Below are 21,469 nucleotides of genomic sequence, written 5' to 3' on the forward strand. Positions count from 1 at the left end.
CTGAAGTCAGAGGGCAAGACTTTGTAATAGAACCAGTCAACCTGGCTCAACATCCCCAGAGGAGAAAGGTAGTGATGGGTTTCCCAAGGACTGGAAATGAGTATGCTAGATACTGTAAGAAGTCCTGAAGGGCGAGGGTACTGGTTTCCTAAGGCTCTGTAACAAACCACAAACCAGGTGGCTTGACATGACACAAGGTTATTGTCTCACGGTTCTAGAGGCTAGAAGTCTAAAAATCAAGGTGTTGGTGGGGCCATGCTCCTTTGGAAGCTTCTAGGGAAGGGTTCTTCCTTGCTTTCTCCAACTTCAAGCAGCCTCAGGTGGCTTGTGGTAACCTCACCCCGGTCTCTCCCTCTCCCTTGTGAGAAGCCCAGTTCAATCACTACCAGTAAAATTTACTGAAAATCTGGGAGGAAATCCATTACAGTGCTAGAAGTGGTGAGATTATCAATCATTTTCAGCTTCTTCACACTTTTTGTATGTTCCAAATTTTCTGTTATAAGTGCCTTTTACAACCAGAAAGAAACAATCTTTACTTTTATTTTTTTTAAGACTTTATTTATTTCAGAGACAGAGATACAGCCAGAGGGAATACAAGCAGGGGGAGTGGGAGAGGGAGAAGCAGTCTTCCCGCCAAGCAGGGAGCCCGATGCAGGACTCAATGCCAGGACCCCGAGATCATGACCTGAGCCAAAGGCAGATCCTTAAAAACTGAGCCACCTAGACGCCCACCATTATTTTTAAAATAATTACCCAGCACCTGTTACAATCTGCTGAGGGCTTATAATCTAAAGAAGGTAAAATGGGGGAAAGTGCATAGATTAAAAATGTGTTAACAAAGACAATGCTGACCTATAATCAGTATTCAATAAATGCTTACAAATAAACACGGAAAAGAGCACACGGTTTTAGCTCAGATCTGGATTTAAGCCCAACACTCCCATCCGCCAGCTAACCTTGACTAAGTTACTCCAAAATTCTGTTTTCCTACTTACAAGAGGATTTTAATTTCCCTGTCCCACCAAGCTTCTGCAGGAAAGTGTTACCGAAGAGGCCAGCGGCACAGTCTGAGTCTGAGCCCTTAGCAAGTGCCTCCCCCTATTTTAGGTGTGACATTAATTCGTTGCATAAACAATGTAAGAATATGAAAGACGGGTGACAAAATGAACATAGTGAGGGCACAGACACGGCCAGGTGAAGAGGAGTAACCGTGCAGGCAGAGTAAGGGAAGATGTCCTCAACTTTCTGATCCAGAAAAGTAAGCGGTATCAGTACTTCCAGGACAGAAGAAGAATTATATGACTGAACAGAAATGGAGTCTACAAAGTTGTCCAGTTTCAGGGAAAGTGAGACAATCCTATACCAAAAGACAACCTTAATTCCCTTATATGATAAGAGAGCAATCATCTCCCATAGTAAGTTTCCGATTAAGGAAATTCCAACAGCCCAAAATGCCAACAGAGACCCTATTTCTTCCTCCTCTGCACTGTCACTGTGCTCTCCTCAGTTCCTAGACGGCTGCTAACATCAGAAGAGGGGCTGTGCCTCCTCAAACACCTTTTTTAAAGCTACAGAAAATCTTTCCCCAGAATCACCTGGAATGTCTCATTCCAGCTCACTGGCCAGCACTGCCGCCCAGGGGCCGCCCAGGGACGGTGCTCAGCCAACAGTTCCCTCAGGAAGAACCAGAAGAGAAGGTGAGGAATGGAGCCAGTGGCTGTTGGAAAAGCAGCCGACGGGGTCCGCCATCCCGGTGTGTGCAGAGCTCACGCAAAGAGCAGAACAGAACATGAAACTGAAATCCGAGCGGACAGGATGGGTGTGCCCCTGGGCCAGTATCCAGGAAATGACAGAAGAGGGCCAGGGGATGCCTGTCCCCAGGCCGGGGTACCGGGGGAGATTCCTGGGGCAGGGGAAGAAGAGGCTCATTTCCCACCCGTCACTGCCGGGATGACTAAAGACGCTAATGGACTCAACCAAAAAAATGGCCGGAGGCGGGAGACCGGACAGGAGAAGGTGTGCAGATGTGCGCCATCTACAGCACTATAGAAAGAGATGTCCCTGGCCCCGAAGTCTAGGAAAACGCCCACCCGGTGAAGAGCGGGCTCCTGCTTGGTAGGGCTTCCAGGAGAGCCTGTCAGGGGCTGACAGCCAGCAGAACCCCAGGAGAGAGCCCAGATGCCCCGATGGGGGCACATTTCTGAAGCATCGACGAGCCCCATGACGTCCTCCCGGCACACCCCCACAGCAATCTCCAGGCCATCTCGGCTCTCAACTTCCCAGTAATGTTTCCCTGAAGTGAAAATGTTTTTTCCCAAAACACAGGGTAAGTGCTGAAATCTGTCCACGAACGGTGCGTTCTTCTGAGAATTCCTCCATCCGCTAAAGTAGCTCCAGGCTGAGGAAATCAAGGGCCAAGAACTGGCTGATGCTCCATTTTTCACGAATCGCCCGTCCTGGGAGAAGACGAGCTTGGGATGAGCCGTGCCTTCAGCGACACTTACAGCCACTGCAGAGAAAATGACAGTGGCCATTTAGAACGTGACAGCTTCCCAGCAGCCCTCCTCCAGAAGCATCCCTTTCCCAGCCTCAGTGGTGTGCATCTCCAGACAAGAACTCTTAGCGATGAGACACCCACCCCCCCACCCCGCAGCGCCTCTCAACTCATCCTTGGCCGGGCCTGGCAGGCCCCAGTGTGGCCTTAGCATGGTGAAATCTTCATTCCCTTCTTCTCCAAAGGACTAAGACCTAAAAACAGGCAGCTCGTTAGTTCGTGGCCCCGAGTCTTCACAATCAGCATCAAACTGGGAGAAACATGACCAGATTCTGACTTGCTCAATCAGGACCAGACCAAGATGGCGGACTGGCTGGTGCTTTGCACTGGGACACAGAGGTGACACTATTAACAAGTTTTCTCTTCATTCGTTCCAGTTGTTCACTGGGCATCTCCAAGGGGCCCCTGACCATTCAAAGTCCCCTTCCATCCTCTTGGGACTCCTACCCCTTCCCATGCAGACATCTTCTTGTCCTCTGTGTTCTCTGAGCAGCAAGGGCGCTACCTCTACCCGAACACTCACACCCTTGAAATCTTAAGGTTATCTGACTCCTATTTCTCTCTGACCCTGAACAGGTTATTCGTCACAAGTCCTATTAACGCCACCTCTGAAACAGCACTCAGATTCTCTGCCTCTTCTCCATCTCACTGCCACCATCTTCACTCAGACCTCTAGCACCCCCCGCTTTAACGGTCTCTCTGACCTCCCTCCGGGCCTCCCAAACCTCTTCCTCCCAGACTCTCCATGTTTCTCTAGTTTACCAAGCCGTATTTTTTTCATTATGTTCAGTTAGCCAACATATAGTACATCATTAGTTTCTGATGGAGTGTCCAACAATTCACTATTTGCGTATAAACTCAGAATTTTTAATTTTTTTTATAAAAATATAATGTATTATTAGCCCCGGGGTACAGGTCTGTGAATCGCCAGATTTACGCACTTCACAGCACTCACCATAGCAGATACCCTCCCCAATGTCCATAACCCCACCCCCCTCTCCCTACCTCCTTTCCCTCAGCAACCCTGTTTGTTTTGTGAGATTAAGAGTCTCTTGTGGTTTGTCTCCCTCCCGATCCCATCTTGTTTCATTTATTCTTTTCCTACCCCCCAAACCTCCCACGTGGCATCTCCACTTCCTCATATCAGGGAGGTCATATGACAGTTGTCTTTCTCCGACTGACCTATTTCGCTAACATAATACCCTCTAGTTCCATCCACGTCGTCACAAATGGCAAGATTTCATTTCTTTTGATGGCTGCGTAGTATTCCATTGTATATATAGGCCACATATTCTTTATCCATTCATCTGTTGATAGACATCTAGGTTCTTTCCATAGTTTGGCTATTGTGGACATTGTTGCTATAAACATTCGGGGGCACGTGCCCCTTCGGATCACTACGTTTGTATCTTTGGGGTAAAGACCCAGTAGTAACACCCAGAATTTTTTAAATCAGGAATGGATATTAGGTTTTAACAAATGCTTTTTCGGCATCTACTGAAGTGATCATATAGGTTTCCTTTTTTTAGTTTGCTAATATAAATTACACTGGTTTTTCAAATGTTAAATCAACCTGCTTTTCTAAAGTAAAACCCGTTCAGTTATGATGCTTTATCTATAAATATGTTGTTAGGTTCAATTTGCTAAAATTATCTTCAGAATTCTTCTGTGTCCATGAAGGACACTGATCTATAGCCCTTTTCTCTTGTACTGTCTGTCTGATTTGGGTATCATGATAATGCAGACCGTGCAGACTGAATTAGGCATTGTTCCCTCTTTAGTGTTTTGTTAAGAGTTCATGTAGAATGGATATTTATTTCTTATACGATTGGTAAATTCAGAGAAATGGGACATCATCTTTTTTTTTCCATTTAACATGTTCCTTTCCTCTTCTTGCATCAAAAATGTTCTCTTTACCCTGGTTTTGGTGTAGTTCCCCTCATATTTCTTGTGCTGAGGGCTTATCAACCTTATTTAATCTGTGGACTTATGGTCTTCACCAAATTTGGAAAATTTGGAGACTTTTTTTTTTAAGATTTTATTTATTTGAGAGAAAGAGAGAAAAAAAAAAGGAGTGGGACCAGGAGGAGCAGAGAGAAAAGCAGACTCCCCGCTGAGGAGGGAGCCCGACATAGGGCTTGATCCCAGGACCCTGAGATCATGACCTGAGCTGAAGGCAGCCATATAACTGAATGAGCCACCCTGGGGCCCTGGGGCCATTATTCCTTCAGATATAACTGAATGAGCCACCCTGGGGCCCTGGGGCCATTATTCCTTCAGATATTTTCCCCGTCTCATCCCCATCCTACCCGTCTCCTCAAGGACCCCACTTACCACCCATAAGCCTGCATGAGACTGTCCTCCAGCTCACCCAGGCTCTTTTCACGTTTTAAGGGTTTTTTTCTGCATTCGTTTTGAACCTTCCACTGGTGCACCTTCAAATTCAATCATCTTTTTTTCTATTAATCCCAACCAGTGGGTTCTTCTCCATCACTGTAGTTTTACCTCCAGAGGTTTGATCTGAGACTTTTTTTTAGATCTTCCACGTCTCCAAATACCTCTTATAGGATAGCTGATTAAAGTCCTTCTGTGCTTATTCTAACATCTGGGTCAATCCTGGGTCAATTTCAATCTATTATTCTCATCATGTGTCATACTTTCCGACCTTTTTGCATGCCTGGTCATCTTTGACTGGATTTCAGACATTGTGACGATCTCAGACATCAGGTACTCATTTTTAAAAATCTTCTTGAGGGGCACCTGGGTGGCTCAGTGGGTTAAGCCTTTGCCTTAGGCTCAGGTCATGATCTCAGTGTCCTGGGATCGAGCCCCGCATCGGGCTCTCTGCTCAGCAGGGAGCCTGCTTTCCCCTCTTTTTCTGCCTGCCTCTCTGCCTACTTGTGATCTCTCTCTCTGTCAAATAAATAAATAAAATCTTTAAAAAATAAAAAATAAAAATAATAAAATCTTCTTGAGCTTTGTCCTGGGATGCAGTTACCTGGAAATAATTTGATCCTTTCAGAGCTGGTGTTATGATTTATAAGGTGGGTCCACTAATGAGGCAATATTTTCCCAGGAATTAGGAGTTTTCTAGTCAGGCTGCTAGGACCGGACATTGTTTGGGCTCTGTGGGAGCACTAGGAACTGTTCCTTCTAATCATTTCGGAAACGTCCTTCCTCAGCCTAAGGTGGTTTTTCACAAGCATCTGCTGGTCAGTATTCTGCTAAATACTCAGGGGCCACCTCTGTAGATCACCGCCCCCGGGATGGCTCTCTCCTCGCCAGTACTCTGGCCAGTGCTCTCCAAGCTCTCCCAGCTCTGTCCTCCCTGGGCTCAACCCACTCCTCCACCTGGCTGCGCCTCCACGACCCCCCCCGCCCCCTGCGATGGCCCGGAAGCCCGTCAGGCTGGAGGCTGGAGCCATCCCAGAGCTCACCTCATCTGTTTTGCCTTTCCTTGTCCTGTACTGCCTGCCTGACATCCAGGGTCGGGAAAACAGTTACTTCAGGTGCTGTGTCTGTCTTGCTTTAGTTTGTGCAGCTAGCTAAGTTTCAGGCCGAAGCGGAAATCCGGGCCCCATTACTTCATCTTAGTAGACAGCTACCACCACAGGGTTCCTCATCAGTGATGCGCACGAGAGAACTGCCTGTGTCGTGTTTACAACACCGACAAGCCTCAGCATGTCCCCGGAGATCCAGTCACCTTATCTTCAGACTTTCCTACACTCACCGTATCCACCTCAGTTCCTGCCTTTCCCCACAACGTACCTTACAGTTTAGTCACTTCGGATACCCTTCCTCCGTTCTCTCCACAGCTTAGCTCTTGCTGCTCCCTCTGCTTACACGAGTATACCTCCATTTTCCACTTGGCAAACTCCTATTCGTCCCTCAAATCCCAGAACGATGTCACCTTTGTGTGAAAACTTCCCTACTTCATCCCCAACAGAGCTCTTTCTCTGACCTCCCATGGTATCTTACTCGTACCATGAAAAACAGAAAATCCCACTATGTTACGGCAAATGATAGGAGTCTCTCTCTCCAGTTTACTTACATTCTTAGAATAGGTCTTTTTCTTTCTGTATCGCTAGCAGCTAATAATGCATGGTTTACCTTAAGTGAATGTTTCCTGAATGAAGCATATAGCCAGGTATTCTAGTTATCATCATTTTTCCTGACCCTCCTGCTGGCCCTATGTTCTATTTCTTCTTTCTTTTCTAGACTCTTCTCAGTGCTTATTCTCTTATATTAAAGATTTCTGGGAGATGCAAGCTTGCTTACCTTGCAATCGCTTCAGCATTTCCTTCATCATTGGAATCTGGCACACATTCTTCACCATTAAAACTTCAGGGGAATAGTCCACATCCTGGTTCTCACTCCTAAGGAAAGCAGAGAAGGCTACGCTTTTTCGGAGACAACTCGGGCAGCCAAGGCCCCCAACTCCCACTGAGAGCTCCAAGCCCAAGCTTAGACCACCACGTGCCCATTCCCCCTTGCGAAAGCGAGCGGTGGAAATTCCTCCTCCACCGACTCTCAGGTGTGCCCAGACTGCTCTCTGGAGCCCAGGCCTGTCTCCCCTCCACTCAGGACCCCGTGAAAAAGCAGCAGCTCATACCTGGTCAACAGATCTTTTGGATTCTGTGAAGAGAAGAAAAACATAAGCAAGTTACGTCTCCTCCTCCCAAGATCTGATACTCAATTTTGTGAGCAGGTGTTTTACATCAGTCGCGTTTGCTAATGTCACGGGTGATCTCATGCTGCCAAACCCAATGGACTGAACACACAGTGTCTTTTTCCTCGCAGGACCCCTCTGCGCTGTTCAACAATGGTAACCAATCCCTTTCTTGAAACCCTACTCCTCTTCCTTTGGCACTTCGACACGAATTCTCTCCTGGCTTTTTGCCTACTTCTCCATCCATTCTCTTTCACCCACAGACAGTAACAAGTGTTGGTGAGAATGTGGTGAGGATACAAAATGGTCAGCCTCTTCGGAAAATAGTTTGGTAGTTTCTAACAAATTAAATATACGATACAGCCTGGCAATTCCGCTCCTACCGTCCACCCAAGAGAAACAAAAGTGTATGTCCAGACAAAGAGGGGCGGGCGACTGTTCACATCAGCATCATCCATTATAGCCAAAAGGTGGAAAAACCCAAATGTGCATCAGTTCATGAGCCAATCCACAAAATGTGACATATTTTATAGTGAAATACTATTCGGGAATAAAAAAAGGAATATAAATACAATACTAACGAATGCTACAACATGAATGAGCCTCAGAAACAGTATAAATGAAAGATTCCATACACAAAAGATCACAGACTGTATGACTCTATCTACAGAAATACTTAGAAAAGGAAATCTAGAGTCAGAAACCAGACTGTCTGAGGCTGGAAGCAGCAACAGAGATCAGCTATAAACAAGCACCATGTGGTCTTATTGGGGAGATGGAAATGTTTTAGAACTGGACTTTGGTAAGCCCAGTTCCACAACCAAGACTTCCACAACTTGGTAAAATCACTTACTTAGCTACAAAAAAGTACACCTCAAATGGGTGAATTATAAGATATGTACATGATACCTTAAGAAAGCCTTAGAAAAAAGAAGTATCAAAATGGTTAATCGCCACATGAAAAGGTACTCAAACTCATTGGTCAGTAGGGGAACGCAGCTACCGTTGGAGCGGGGCGCAGGGGTGCTGACTGAGGGCCTGAGCTAACATGCTGCTGCATCTGGGACGGCTGACATAGAAGACCTGACAATGCGAAGTAGGGCCAAGCGGACAGGGCCACGGGCTCTCTCTCTCTCTCACTGCCAGGAACCATGGCAACTGGTGCAAGCACTTTGGGAAATGGTTTGGGACATGAACCAACATCCGCCCTCTGACCAGGAACTGCTTTCACAGACACACAACAGACAGAAAGGTGGACCACGTTCCTAACTGCTTTTCTGTGACAGTAAAAGCCGCCCCCGAGCTGTGACAACCAAAAATGTCTCCAACACTGCCCGTGGGGAGCACAAGATCTCTCCAGGCTGCAAAGTGCTCCGCAGTGATGGACAAACAACCATCTACAGTGACATGGGTTAGTCACACAACATGATGTCAGGAAAAAGCAGCACGTACTGAAGAATCTTGTTCAAAAACAGGCAAGACAAAACTGCATGAGAAGTCCAGAGGAAGAGCAGCCTCACAGAAAAGGGAAGGGGTGTTGATGGAGCCATGCGGGGGGTGTCTAGCACCCTGGCCCAAGCTACTCGTCCTATCACTTCATTTGGCTGGTGTTTCCATAGATGGGTCCCTTGGTGATAATCTGTCAAGTTTATGATTTATTGTATTGCACTGTATTAAAAATGATGCCATCTGAATCCGTGGACACAGTAATACTTACAGGGGAAAGTAAAGCTTAAAAACATTTACCAGCAAAAGAAAGGGTCAGTGTAGATGGGCTAAGCATGCCAGTTCTGGAGGCTGAGAAAGAACCAGAGCTAAAGAGCAACCCCAAGAACTAATTAAGAAAATAACAATTAAAGGGGCACCTGGGTGGTTCAGTGGGTTAAGCTTCTGTGTTCAGCTCGAGTCATGATCCCAGGGTCCTGGGATCGAGCCCTGCATCAGGCTTTCTGCTCAGCAGGGAGCCTGCTTCCCCCCTCTCTCTCTGTCTGCCTCTCTGCCTACTTTTGATCTCTAATAAATAAAATCTTTTTTAAAAAAAGAAAATAAGAATCATAAAAATTGGAAGAGCAGATGTTAATGATGTCATTGAAGCATTAATGGTAGTGGTAATGGTGTTAGAAGAACCTGGATTTCCATCACTGGAGGAAGGAATGGCAAAATGTGGTGGATGGACACATGGGTCCAAGGTACATACGGCAATAGAAATGGATCTTAAAGACACAGTGCCTAAGGAAAAAAGCAAGGGGAAGAATGCAGTAAGATTAAATCAATGAATAAATTAAAAACACATAAACCAAAGCAATACTGTAGTATTGTGCAAGAACACATTCAAGTAAGAGGTAAAATTTAGGAACAACAGTATTTTTTTGATGTTCCTATAGTTCTTTTTTTTTTTTTTTAATGTGTCTATAGTTACAAGAATGGAAGTGACTTAAAGGCTAAAAATGAAGGAATAAAGGAAAAAATGGATGGGTGAACACATCAGTAAAATAATTTCTCTTAGGCCCTGAGATACTATGATCCAGTTCTATGTTCGTGAAACATTTCCCTACCCTTGCCCTTATTTTGGCTGATAGACGTTTTTTGTAAGCCTTCTGGTTCATGTGCACCTTTGAGGTTTCAGATTCTGAGCAGATATTAAATCTATATTGAAAAAACTATTTAAATGTGTTATTTCAAAGATTCTGCTAAAGTACACATTTGGATATGTAACCAGAACTTCAAGGTTCAAGCACGTTGAGAAAGTTCCAGACAATTCTTATAAATTATTACACTTAGATGGCATATAACATCCCGCTAGCAACCTCCTGCTGAAAGTAACTGGTGAGTGGGTTCCTATGTCTCTCTTCCTTAAAGGTAGAAGAGAATGTTGTCTCTTGATAAGCAAAAAAGGTAGAAAGTGGAGCACCTGGGTGGCTCAATGGGTTAAGATTGAAGCAGTGATCAAAAACCTCCCAAAAAACAAGAGCCCAGGACCTGACGGATTCCTTGGGGAATTCTACCAAACTTTCTAAAGAAGAAATAACACCTATTCTCCTGAAGCTGTTTCAAAAAATTGAAGCGGAAGGAAAACTTCCAGACTCTTTTTATGAAGCCAGCCTTACCCTGATCCCCAAACCAGGCAAAGACCCCACCAAAAAGGAGAATTTCAGACCAATATCACTGATGAATATGGATGCCAAGATTCTCAACAAGATCCTAGCAAACAGGATCCAACAGCACATTAAAAAGATTATCCACCATGATCACGTGGGATTCATCCCTGGGCTACAAGGATGGTTCAACATTCGCAAATCAATCAATGTGATAGAACAAATCGATAAGGGAAGAGAGAAGAGCCACATACATGGTCCTCTCAATTGATGCAGAAAAAGCCTCTGCCTTCAGCTCGGGTCCTGATACCAGAGTCCTGGGATCGAGCCCCTTGGGCCCTTTCTCTCTCTTTCTCTGATAAATAAATAAAATCTTTTTTTTTTTTTTTTAAATGTAATCACAGATTGAAGGACCCCTTCAATAGTTCTTTCCTCTTCGGTCACATATGGAAGAAAGAGAGGTTCTGAGGGCTCTAAGACCAAAGGCGAATCAACCCAGCAGAAAAAAAGAGACCGTTACAAATGTTAGATCCTACCCGAAAATGGAAAGAGCTAGAAGGACATTTACCTGATGAGGATACAAAGGTAAAAGACTTACTGCTAATAAAGTGGCCTAGAAGTCCCAAATCTAAGGACTAATGAATTACTTTTTTTTTTAACTTTTTTTTCTTTAGGAGGCTCCATGCCCAATGTGGGGCTTGAACTCTCAACCCTAGGATCAAGACCACATGCTCTGCTAACTGACCCAGCCAGACACTCCTAAGTTGCTAGATATTAGAAATTATTTAAATGAATGTTATCAATCAAAATCTGGGACTAAGAGCAAAGTTCTTATCAAGTTATGATCATAATGATTAAAAATTAGTTAGAGGGTGCCTGGGTGGCACAGTCAGTTAAGCGTCTGCCTTCAGCTCAGGTCATGATCCCGGGATCCTGAGATCCAGCCCTTTGCCGGGCTCCCTGCTCAGTGGGGAGCCTGCTTCTTCTCTCCCTCTGCCTGCCACTCTGCCTGCTTATACTCTCTAATAAATAAATAAAATCTTCAAAAAATAATAATAAATTAGTAAAAAAAGATAAATGTATCTTAAAAACTGTCCAGACAGTTATCTACTTTGTGATTTTTAGGTGTGCTTTGTTTTGCTACTCTAACCAAGAATTACAAATGGACAAATACGATGAATGGAAAAGTCTCAGATGCGCTTCAGATCCTAGATAAACCGTGGGCCCCAGTGAACCCTGGTGTCTCATAATACCTGAGCTCAGCACACCTGACTTTCACAGTCATTACCTTTGAAAGGTGAATCTTTGGTTCTTTGATGATAGTAGCAACATAATCACCAAAGGAGAGAAAACATTTCTTCTCCGACACCCACTCCCGAGGAAAGGCCCATAGCTCTGAAGACCAGCGGAGCCCCGGGAGCGCCGCTCGGAACCGCCCCCCCCCCCCCCCCGGCCTCACCTGGAGCAGCTCCAGGGTCGAGCTCTCGCTCTTCTCCCTGACCTCCGAGATGAGCTGCTTCAGGGACGTGATTTTTTGTTGGAGCTTTAACGTGTTCTCATTCTGCTTCTTCGTAGTCTCTTCTTCTTCTTCGCTCAGTCTCTGAAGAAACAGCTGCTCTTCTTCCTCCAGAAAGAGGTGCAGCTTTGCGAAATCGGCGCTCAGTCTCACCCGCTGGTTCTTCATCTTCTCCTACAGCCACAGGAGATGCGCTCAGCCCTGGCCCGGACTGGCCGAGCGCACGACACAGCCCATGGGGCTCCCATCCTGATCTCCGCCCCCAGAGAGCCCCAGCCCGGCCCACACCCCCCAGACTTCTGTTCATCTAGTTCTAGGACGTGGCATCTCTGCACTAGCCTGTAGAGTATGAGTTCGTGTTTCCTAACAGGGGAGGCTCTCCCACTGATGGCAACGCCTCGTGCGTATGCCCTTTGAGCTAGAATACACTTTCACATTCAGTATTTAGTTCAGCCTCCAGGACACCAACAGTTTAGTGTTGTTAAACCTTTCAATGTGCAGCAGAGCGCATCGCGCCTCCCAACTAAATGAGTCTCTCTCAAAGCAAAGCGCGTTTACTCTCCATGATGCTGTGGGCCCAAACCAGCAACGACCTAGGAATATAGTTAGGAGAAAGTGGGAAGCAGAGGGGCACTAGCTTAGAGACGTGGGGATAAAGCATGTGAAAGTCCCATCCCCCGAAACCACAGGTCAGTAGAGAGCCTGTCACCTGTTCTGTCACCTCATCGGCAAGGAGCCTGACAACTCTTCCCAACACCACCAAGGGGCCTCCGGGGCAAGCACTGCCCCCTCGGCTTCTGCTGTTACCTTCCACGCGGTGGCATTCTTCACCTCGATGTCCTGAAAGTACATGGCTTTCTTCATCTTGTCCTTCAGACTGCACTGAGCCTTAAGCAGCTTTTCCTGCGGCAGAAACGCTTATCAGAGAATTCCCCCTCTCCGCCAGCACCCTGCCTGTTCAAAAGCTAAAAGCCACTACCTAATCCAAACAGGGAACAAGATGGAGAAAATGTTCAGGACAGCTACAGACCGAGGCATAAAAAGTATTCCGGGCTGAAACCTTCACAACACTATAAGAGTCACTATACAGAGTCTGCCTATTGGGTTGGCAAAAAATGAAAACTATTAAATAAAGGATTAATAAATACCTAATATCGGCAAGGGAAGCCTCTGATACTGCAGTGGTGACAGATTTTTGTAAAAAAGGTGCCATCGTCCGTTCAGTTGGCCAACATCTAGTACACCATTAGTAATTTTTTAAAAATTAATTAATTAATCAATTCTCATGCAAGAAAAAGACCAAAAACAAACAAAAGAAAGGTGCCATCTTTGTGAAGGGTAACCGAAAGGACTGAGAATCATTTAAAATGCATAAGCCTACTTCCAATAACCTGCGCGATGAAGCACTGGCAAAAATAATACGTGTTAATAGGTATAGTACTGTTCTCTGCAGCATGGTTCATTATCCATCAACGGGGAATTATTAAATAAATTATGGTGTTTTGCTACTCTAATGCCAATCTCAGGTAGCTCTCGATATACTGACATCGTTAAGTTAAAAAAAACTAAGCTGTTAGACAATAGTATTGTATAACTTTGTTTTGAAAAGAAAAAATATGAATGTATTTATGTGTGTTTTATTTACTTTAGAGAGAGAGAGTGGTAATGCCTGAGCAGGGCAGGGAGCAGAGGGCGAGCACAGCAGGCGGATGCCCCGCTGAGCGTGGAGCCCTCCACCAGGCCCAATCCCATCACCCCGAGACCAGGACTTGAAATGAAATCAAGAGCCGATGCTCAATCAACTGAGCCACCCAGGTACCCCTGGGTGTATGTTAGTATTTAAATAGGAGGAAAGGCTAGAAGAATACATACCTAAGTATTATTAACACTGGTTATTTCTGTGGAAGAGAAATGTCTTGGAAATTGGGGCAAGGGGACTAAAAATTTCATAAATGTCTGTTTTGCTTGATTTTCTACATGAGGCATGTACCATTTTGTAACTTAAAAACCTGAATGATGGGGTGCCTGGGTGGCTCAGTTGGTTAAGCCGCTACTTTTGGCTCAGGTCATGATCCCAGGTTCTAGGGATCAAGTCCCATAACAGGCTCCTTGCTCACTGGGGAGCCTGCTTCTCCCTCTGCCTGCTGCTCCCCCTGCTTGTGCTGCCTCTGTCAAATAAATAAATAAAATCTTTATAAATACATACATTTATACCTGAATGACCTGTTAAAAAAATAAAAGGAGTCAATCGGCATTAACAGGGTGGTCTGTGGAGGGGAAGCACCTGGTAGCAGAAGGTCAAACGTGACCTCAGACAGCAGCAGGCAGGTTAGAGGTGTACACACAAGAGGAAAACGGGCAGGTGGGGGGCCCGGGTGGCTCAGTGGGTTTGGCATCTGCCTTCAGTTCAGGTCATGATCCCGGAGTCCCGAAACAGGGATCAAGCCCTGCATTGGGCTCCCTGCTCAGCGGGCAGTCGGCTTCTCCCTCTGCTGCCCATCCTCCAACCCCTCATGCTCTCACTCTCTCTCAAATAAATAAGTAAAATCTTTTTAAAAGGGGGGCAGGGCACACCTGGGTGGCTCAGTGGGTTAAGCCTCTGCCTTCAGCTCGATCGTGGTCTCAGGGTCCTGGGATCGAGCCCCGCATCGGGGAATCTCTGCTCAGCAGGGAACCTGCTTCTCCTCTCTCCCTCTGCCTGCCTCTCTGCCTACTTGTGATCTCTCTCTGTCAAATAAATAAATAAAATCTTAAAAAAAAAAAAAAAAGGAAAACCAACAGGAATTGGTAACCAGATGTCTACAGGAGGAAGGAGTCCAGATTTAGCCTGTGGTTTCTGGCTTGACAACTAGAAGGAAGGACTGTAAGCTATTTACCAAATTAGGAAATACAGGGAAATGAGCAGTATGTAAATGAAATTAAAGGTGGGAAATCATATTTGACTTGAAAATTTGAGTTTGAGCTGTGTGGGGGATATGCCAATGGGTACAGTTAGTTAGCAGCTAAGGGTCAAGAAAGAGATCCACAGGGCACCGGGGTGGCTTAGCCGGTTAAGCGTCTGCCTTGGGCTCAGGTCATGATCCCAAGGTCCTAGAATTAAGTCCACGTCAGGCTCCCTGCTCAGAGGAGGAGTCTGCTTCTCCCTCTCCCTCTGCCTCTCCCCCTACCCTCATATGCTCTCTCTCTCAAATAAATAAAATCTTTTTTAAAAGGGGGGGTGCCTGGGTGGCTCAGTGGGTTAAAGCCTCTGCCTTCGGTTCAAGTCATGATCCCAAGGTCCTGGGATCGAGCCCCACATTGGGCTCTCTGCTTAGCAGGGAGCCTGCTTCCTTCTCTCTCTCTGCTGCCTCACTGCCTACTTGTGATCTCTGTCTGTCAAATGAATAAATAAAATCTTAAGAGAGAGAGAGAGAGAGAGATCTGAGCTGCAGAAGCAGATTGCGGGGGTAGAGCACCGGCAGCAGCTGAAGCCAGGGTGTAAGTAAAATCCCCCAGTAAGAGTCTATCAAGAAGGGGGTCCAGGCTGGAACTGGGAACAACTGCATTTAAAGGAGGTGTAGAGGATGAAAATCCTGCCAAGAAGCTGAGTGGTGGCCAGTGAAAAACCAAAAAAGGATGGCTTCTTCGACACCAAAGCAATAGAAAATGTAAATAAAATCTGGCAAAGACTGCCAAAGGCCGCAGAGTGGCCTAGGGCAGCTTCCTGAAGAGTGAACGCGTGTCAAAATAAAAAGCTAAAAGAAAAAGAAATGAACAGAACTCAGAAATAAGCATGACAAGGTTTTTTTTAATTCTTCCCTAGGAAAAGCATGAAAACTAGTATGTATCACTTGTCTTCTGATCATTTTCAAATAACAATGGCTAAAACAAAGTGAGGTCACTGGAAAGAGCGACGGCTCCAAAGCTGGCGAGGCTGTGGTGCACCCAGGGCTCTCACAGGACTCGGCTGGCCATGTCAAGGGCAACAGCAGCTCTAGGCATAGGTCTGGCATCAGACTAAAGACACATCAATCCCAGGCCCAGCGGTTCTACTACTAGGTGTGCGTCCACAAAAAGACCTGTATGAGATACATCAGTTCTATTCCTAAGAGCCAAAAACTAGACACGGCTTAGGTACGCAGGGAGAGAAAGATGCGTAAACTGCGCTACGGTCACAGAAAAGAATACGATGCAGCAGTAAAAAGAAACGGGCTACTGGTGCACACAAAATGGGTGAATCCCAAGATACACTGAGCAAAAGGAGCCTGTAGAGAGAAGTACAGACTATAAGATTCCATTTATGTGAAGTTCCAGAACAGGCAAGAGTCATGTTCGGTAGAAAAAAAATTAGAACAGTGGTAGGGTTGAGGGAGGGGGGAGAGATTAACTGAGAAGTGGGTGGCAGAGCTTCTGGGGTGATGATACTGTTACCTTTTTTTTTTTTTTAAGATTTTACTTTTAAGTAATCTCCACACCCAGTCTGGGGCTTGAGCTTGCAAATCCGAGATCAAGAAACACGGGCTCCACCGACTGAACCCATCAGGAGCCCTGGGAATGTTGCTTATCTTGAGAAGGATTTGGGGTGCCCAGGGATATGCATTTGTCCAACCTCAGCAAATGTGCACTAAAGATGTGCGTATTTAATTGTATTAAATGTAACTTCAAAAAATACCACAAACACATGTTAAGTGTGATTAATGCATGCAAGCGAAAATGTAGGAGGAAGTCTGCAATTAACTTTAAATGCCTCTGGGGTGCCTGGGTGGCTCAGGTCATGATCCCAGCGTCCTGGGATCGAGCTCCACATCGGGCTCTCTGCTCAGCGGGGAGCCTGCTTCCTCCTCTCCCTCTCTCTGCCTGCCTCTCCACCTCCTTGTGATGTCAAATAAAAAATTAAATCTTAAAAAAAAAAAAAAAACTTTAAATGTCTCAAAAGGAAGTAAGAATTGATGGACACAGAGAAAAGATGGATAGGTAGGCAATACACAGTGTAAAATGCTAATGGCAGAATCTAGATGAGGGTCTACTGGTGTTATAAAATTTATGATTGCTTGGAAACTGCGTATTAAAATGAGGGGGGGAGGGATGAAATTAGGTTGTGCATCACCAAATCACCTGTGCAGATTTCTTTCTAATATAGTATAGTCTAACATGTAATCCATTTATTACCCTTAATTGTTAACTTAAATAGGTATATAATCCTGCTACTTCAGAAGCTATTTCCAGTAATTTTATTCCTTTATCAATGATATAACTGTTACTTTGTGATCACTGTCAAATCTGATGTATTGATCAGAGAGCTGTTTTGAATGGCACCAAGATTTCAAGTTTTCACTTTTACTTAATAATGAAAAAACAATCATCTTTTAAATAGAATTTCTCAATTTTTTAAAAGCCCTTAACAATTCCAGTATGCATGAAATATCCCATATCGTTGGTTCTAGTCCAAGACTCTACCTAAGTCTTTTGGAATCCTGCCACAGTTGGAATCTGACTAGGACCCATGAATAAAACTGGGCATTCTAGGGACATTAGAAAACTCGTTCCCTGCAATAACAGAAACTGCCACAAGGTGGCAGGAGGGCAACACCAAGCAGTTCTTCAACACTAATTCCCAGCGCTCTTCCTCCCCCTACATTCCAGAAGAACTGAGCAACTTCCAGTCTTCGCACAATTATCACATGCCATTTTAAGCCACCATACCGAGGAATATACTGTTCCCTTGGCCTGAATATCCCCTCCCTACCTACTGTACTCACCCTTCAAGAGTGAGTTCACATTCAGCTCCGTGAAACCATTTCTGACTCCCCACTGACTCCTCACTGAGGAAGCCATGTCCTTCATACAAACTTGGATAATCCACTCACATACTGAAATTTTTGGTCTGCGTGTTGTGTCCCCTTCAAGACAAGGGCTCTAACTTTCTTATCCGTTTATGTCCAGATCCTAGAACAATGCCTAGTACCTAGTACCTAGTACCTAGACAGTACAAAGGTACTGACTGAGTGGACGTACACTTTGTACTGCCACTTTACATATTGTGCCACTTTGCACAATTGATAAAACTGTGCAGCATGGGGCGCCTGGGTGGCTCAGCCTCGGGCTCTCTGCTCAGCAGGGGGCCTGCTTCCTCCTCTCTCTCTGCCTGCCTCTCCGCCTACTTGTGATCTATATCTGTCAAAAAAAAAAATAAAAAAATAAAATCTTTTTTAAAAATCCTTTAAAAAAAATAACTGTGCAGCATTTTATAGTTTATTAAACACTTTAACTTGTATCATTAAACCCATGTATTCAGCCAGTACTTACTAGAAACCAATTCTGTTGGAGACCACTGGCGTTACACCATAGAAGGGGGTAGGACTACTCTGGAAAGGATGATCAAGGAAGGTCTTCAAGCTAAAAGCTAAAAAGATGTAAAGGATGGAAGGTCGGGATAGAGAAAGAACAGGCTTGAAACAAAAGCAAGAAGACAGTGGGGCTGGAGCAGAATACATAAACTGATTTATGCAACGGAAACTCCTTAACCCATAAAATAGGTAGCACAGATAATCTCCAAATTCAAACATTACGTGATTTTCCCCAACTGATGGAGGAAACTGGGAACAAATCCCAGCTTCATCACTCCATGCCTGACATTTCCCAAATCATCAGCTGTCTGTTACACCTGTAGGTATACACCTGCACGGTGCAATACAGCCCCCCTTAGCCAGGTGAGCACCCCAAATGTGGATAGTCCCAACTGACACGTGCCATGCATGTAAACACAGATTTCAATGGCCTATTATGAAAAACCAAAGTAAAATATCTCACTGATAACTTTTCATAGCTATTAGCAACACCTGTTTCTTTGTACCACTAGGAAAGTTTTATTACATACGTGGCTTGCATCCTGTTTCTATCGGACAGCACGGGCATACACCCTGTCGGTGTGGCTGTCTTATTAAACTAGGAGCTGCCGGGAGCCCGTATCTTGAAAATTCTATGCAGACCCTCCCCATCCCAGTTTTAAGCCCCGCTCTGAGGATCTATGCGACGAGGATCTTAGCTTCTTTGCACCTGGTAGGCAGGGTGGGGGCTGTACTCTCAAGGGGAACAGCAGCCACCTCGCGGGTGCTTGGATGAGCATGAGGTCAACGGTAAGCCTCCCCGGGAAGAGCTGCAGCCCCGCTACGGCCCACTCACCCGGTAGCTGCAGGAGGCCTCGTCGATGGGCGCCATGGTGTGCCCCTGGTGCTCCTGGGACTCCTTGCACACCAAGCACACGGGCCGCTGGTCGTCCTCGCAGAAGAGCCGCAGCGCTTCCCAGTGGCGGCTGCACTGGCCGGGGGGCACGGGGCCCTGGCGCCGGCGCCGCGTCCTCTCGATCAGCCGGGCCAGGGCCCAGTTGGGCCGTAGCGAGGAGAACGGCGACGGCTGGCGGCACTCGGGGCAGGGGAACGAGCCGCCGCCTGGCCCCCAGCTGCGGAGCAGGCAGCCGCGACAGAAGTTGTGGCCGCACTCGATGGACACCGGGTCCTCGAAATAGTCCAGGCAGATGGAGCAGGTCAGGTCTTCCTGCAGGTCCTCGGCTTCCATGCCGCTTCTCTGCGTCGGGGTCGGGGTCGGGGTCGGGGTCGGGGTCGGGGTCGGAGTCGCGGCGAGGCGCGGGCGCGGGCGCGGGCGCGGCCGACTCTCCGCGGGCGGCTGGTTGGGGAAAGCGCGGCGGCTCCCCTGGGGGCTCGGGACCCCGGTCGGGCGCGCGCCGGTGGGGCGGCGGCTCTTCCTCATGCGCGCGCTGCAGGTTCTGAGCGCGAGCACGGCCGCCGCAGGATTTCCGCGACGCGAGGGCGCGCCGGGGCGGTCCGGGCCTGGCCGCGGGGCACGACGGGACGCGCGCCGCGCCTCGGGCGGACGATAGAGCTGCGGAGCTCGCTCCCGAACGCCTAGAGAGGACGCGAGGAGCCCTCGCCAGCCGTCGCTGGAGGAGCCAAGCCGGGAGGCGCCCGTGAGGCTGCGCGGCCCTTCACGCCGGAGAGGTGAGGTCCGCGTTCGCTTGCGGCGCGGGGAGACTTAAGTTCTGATTTCCTCGGCGAGCTGCAGCCCGGCGGTCGGGCATTCTGGGCGTGCGGCAGCCCCAGGGCTCGGAGGACCAGAGGGGTTTGTGCAGCTGGGCCTGGAGTGGGGGACGAGGAAGGCGCTGGGCCTGTTAAGCTTGCTCTCCCCCAAGTCCGTTCTTTTCATTCGTTCTTCGGTCTGCAAGACCTCCGGACTTCGTTCTCGGTCTCCAAGACCTCCGGACTTCGTTCTCGGTCTCCAACCGCAAGGGCTAGTTGAGTTCTTGGAAAGGCAGGATTCTCGACTTGCCCCCGTGAAGCCCACATATTCTGGTGTTGGAGGAGCTGGATACATTGAAGAGCCAGTGTTCGGAGAGGCGAGCCGGAGAGGGAGTGTTTAGCCCGCACGAGCTAGTGGGGAGGGGGGCTGTTCACCCTGTCACCTTGATTTCTCTCTTTCTTTCCAAGCCCAGGAGACCAACACCACGTCAAAGCAGCTCATTCTAGAGCGTGGGACACACCCAGCGCAGATAAGGCTACTGACAGTTAAATCAGGGTAAAGAATCTAGGGTTAGATGATCCTACCCGGACAGGAGACTTCCCACCAGTGTCTTAGGTTGTTCAGCTCTCGACAGGTCTGTGGGTATGGGATGCTTTAAGCCACCTCGGGGTGATCTGCGAGAGTGGCTCTTACCGAAGATGCTAGAAGGGAGCAGATCCTGTAGCTGCAGCCCTAGCTGCTGGAGCAATTCCCGACCCTCCTACCTGAGGAGGTTGCGCCCAGAACAAAGCCTGGGGAGTGGAGCTGTAAGTGTCCTAAGGAGGACATCAAGAATAATCTGATGGGACCAGAACGTGGGTGGAAGGGAAATCAGTTTTTTCTTTAAGTGGGAGTGGTTAGGATTGGGAGGCGTGCATAGATCCATTTTGGTACCCAACTTGAACAACCACCACTTTGCTATCTCAAGAAACATGCATTGAGACTTTCAGCAAACAATATACTTGCCTATTTCAGGGAACTATACGTTTCCGTCCTTGGATTTTTTTATTTTATTCTTGTCACTTTATTCCTTTTCTTATGAATGAAATTTTTAAATTCCTCCTCTGTCCCAATATCAGATACTGCCCTTCCCATAATATGCTCAATAAGTAGTTCTCAAATGTCTAATTAAGTGACTTGGAATGGGGTTCCTGTGATCTCTGCGTTGAGGGTTTTGACGAAAGACAGAATATCTACTTTTTTTAGATGTTCATACAACAAATAAATGCATTTTCTTTGAAAATTGAAAGCTGTATTGAGAAGGAATCTGAGTCTTATTATGGACCAAGCAGGAAGAAGTGCTCTCTTCAGTTGCTGATTTTTGCCGTGAATGTGATATTAGCATGAATGTGTCTGTATGTCTGCCTGTTACTGAGTGGCAAACATAAGGTCCTATGACACCTTAAGGTCCTTATGGCGTCCATCCCGCTGTACTCCAGAGATGAACTTCTGTCTTTACTGAAAATATTGAGGACTGCTAAGTGACAATTTTATTCATATGGGGTCAGGACACCCCAAATAGCTGAACAACCTTGAGAAAGAAGGATGACGTAAGAGGATTCACCCTTCCCAGTTTCAGACCT

General features: G+C 46.8%; 1 protein-coding gene across 1 annotated transcript; it reads right to left on the minus strand.

Annotated features, from left to right (window-relative positions):
* Window positions 1-531: 531 nt before the first annotated feature.
* Window positions 532-19,580, minus strand: TRIM4 (tripartite motif containing 4). The gene is made up of 6 exons (XM_059414499.1): window positions 18,996-19,580; window positions 12,642-12,737; window positions 11,778-12,008; window positions 7,167-7,189; window positions 6,833-6,930; window positions 532-2,509 (listed from the first exon to the last, which is right to left on the minus strand). Exons 1-6 carry the CDS (start codon window positions 19,578-19,580, stop codon window positions 1,926-1,928), a joined length of 1,617 nt encoding a protein of 538 aa, XP_059270482.1. The 3' UTR covers window positions 532-1,925.
* Between the last annotated feature and the right edge of the window lie 1,889 nt (window positions 19,581-21,469).

The sequence above is a fragment of the Mustela nigripes genome, chromosome 11, assembly GCF_022355385.1.
Source record: "Mustela nigripes isolate SB6536 chromosome 11, MUSNIG.SB6536, whole genome shotgun sequence".
NCBI lineage: Eukaryota > Metazoa > Chordata > Mammalia > Carnivora > Mustelidae > Mustela > Mustela nigripes.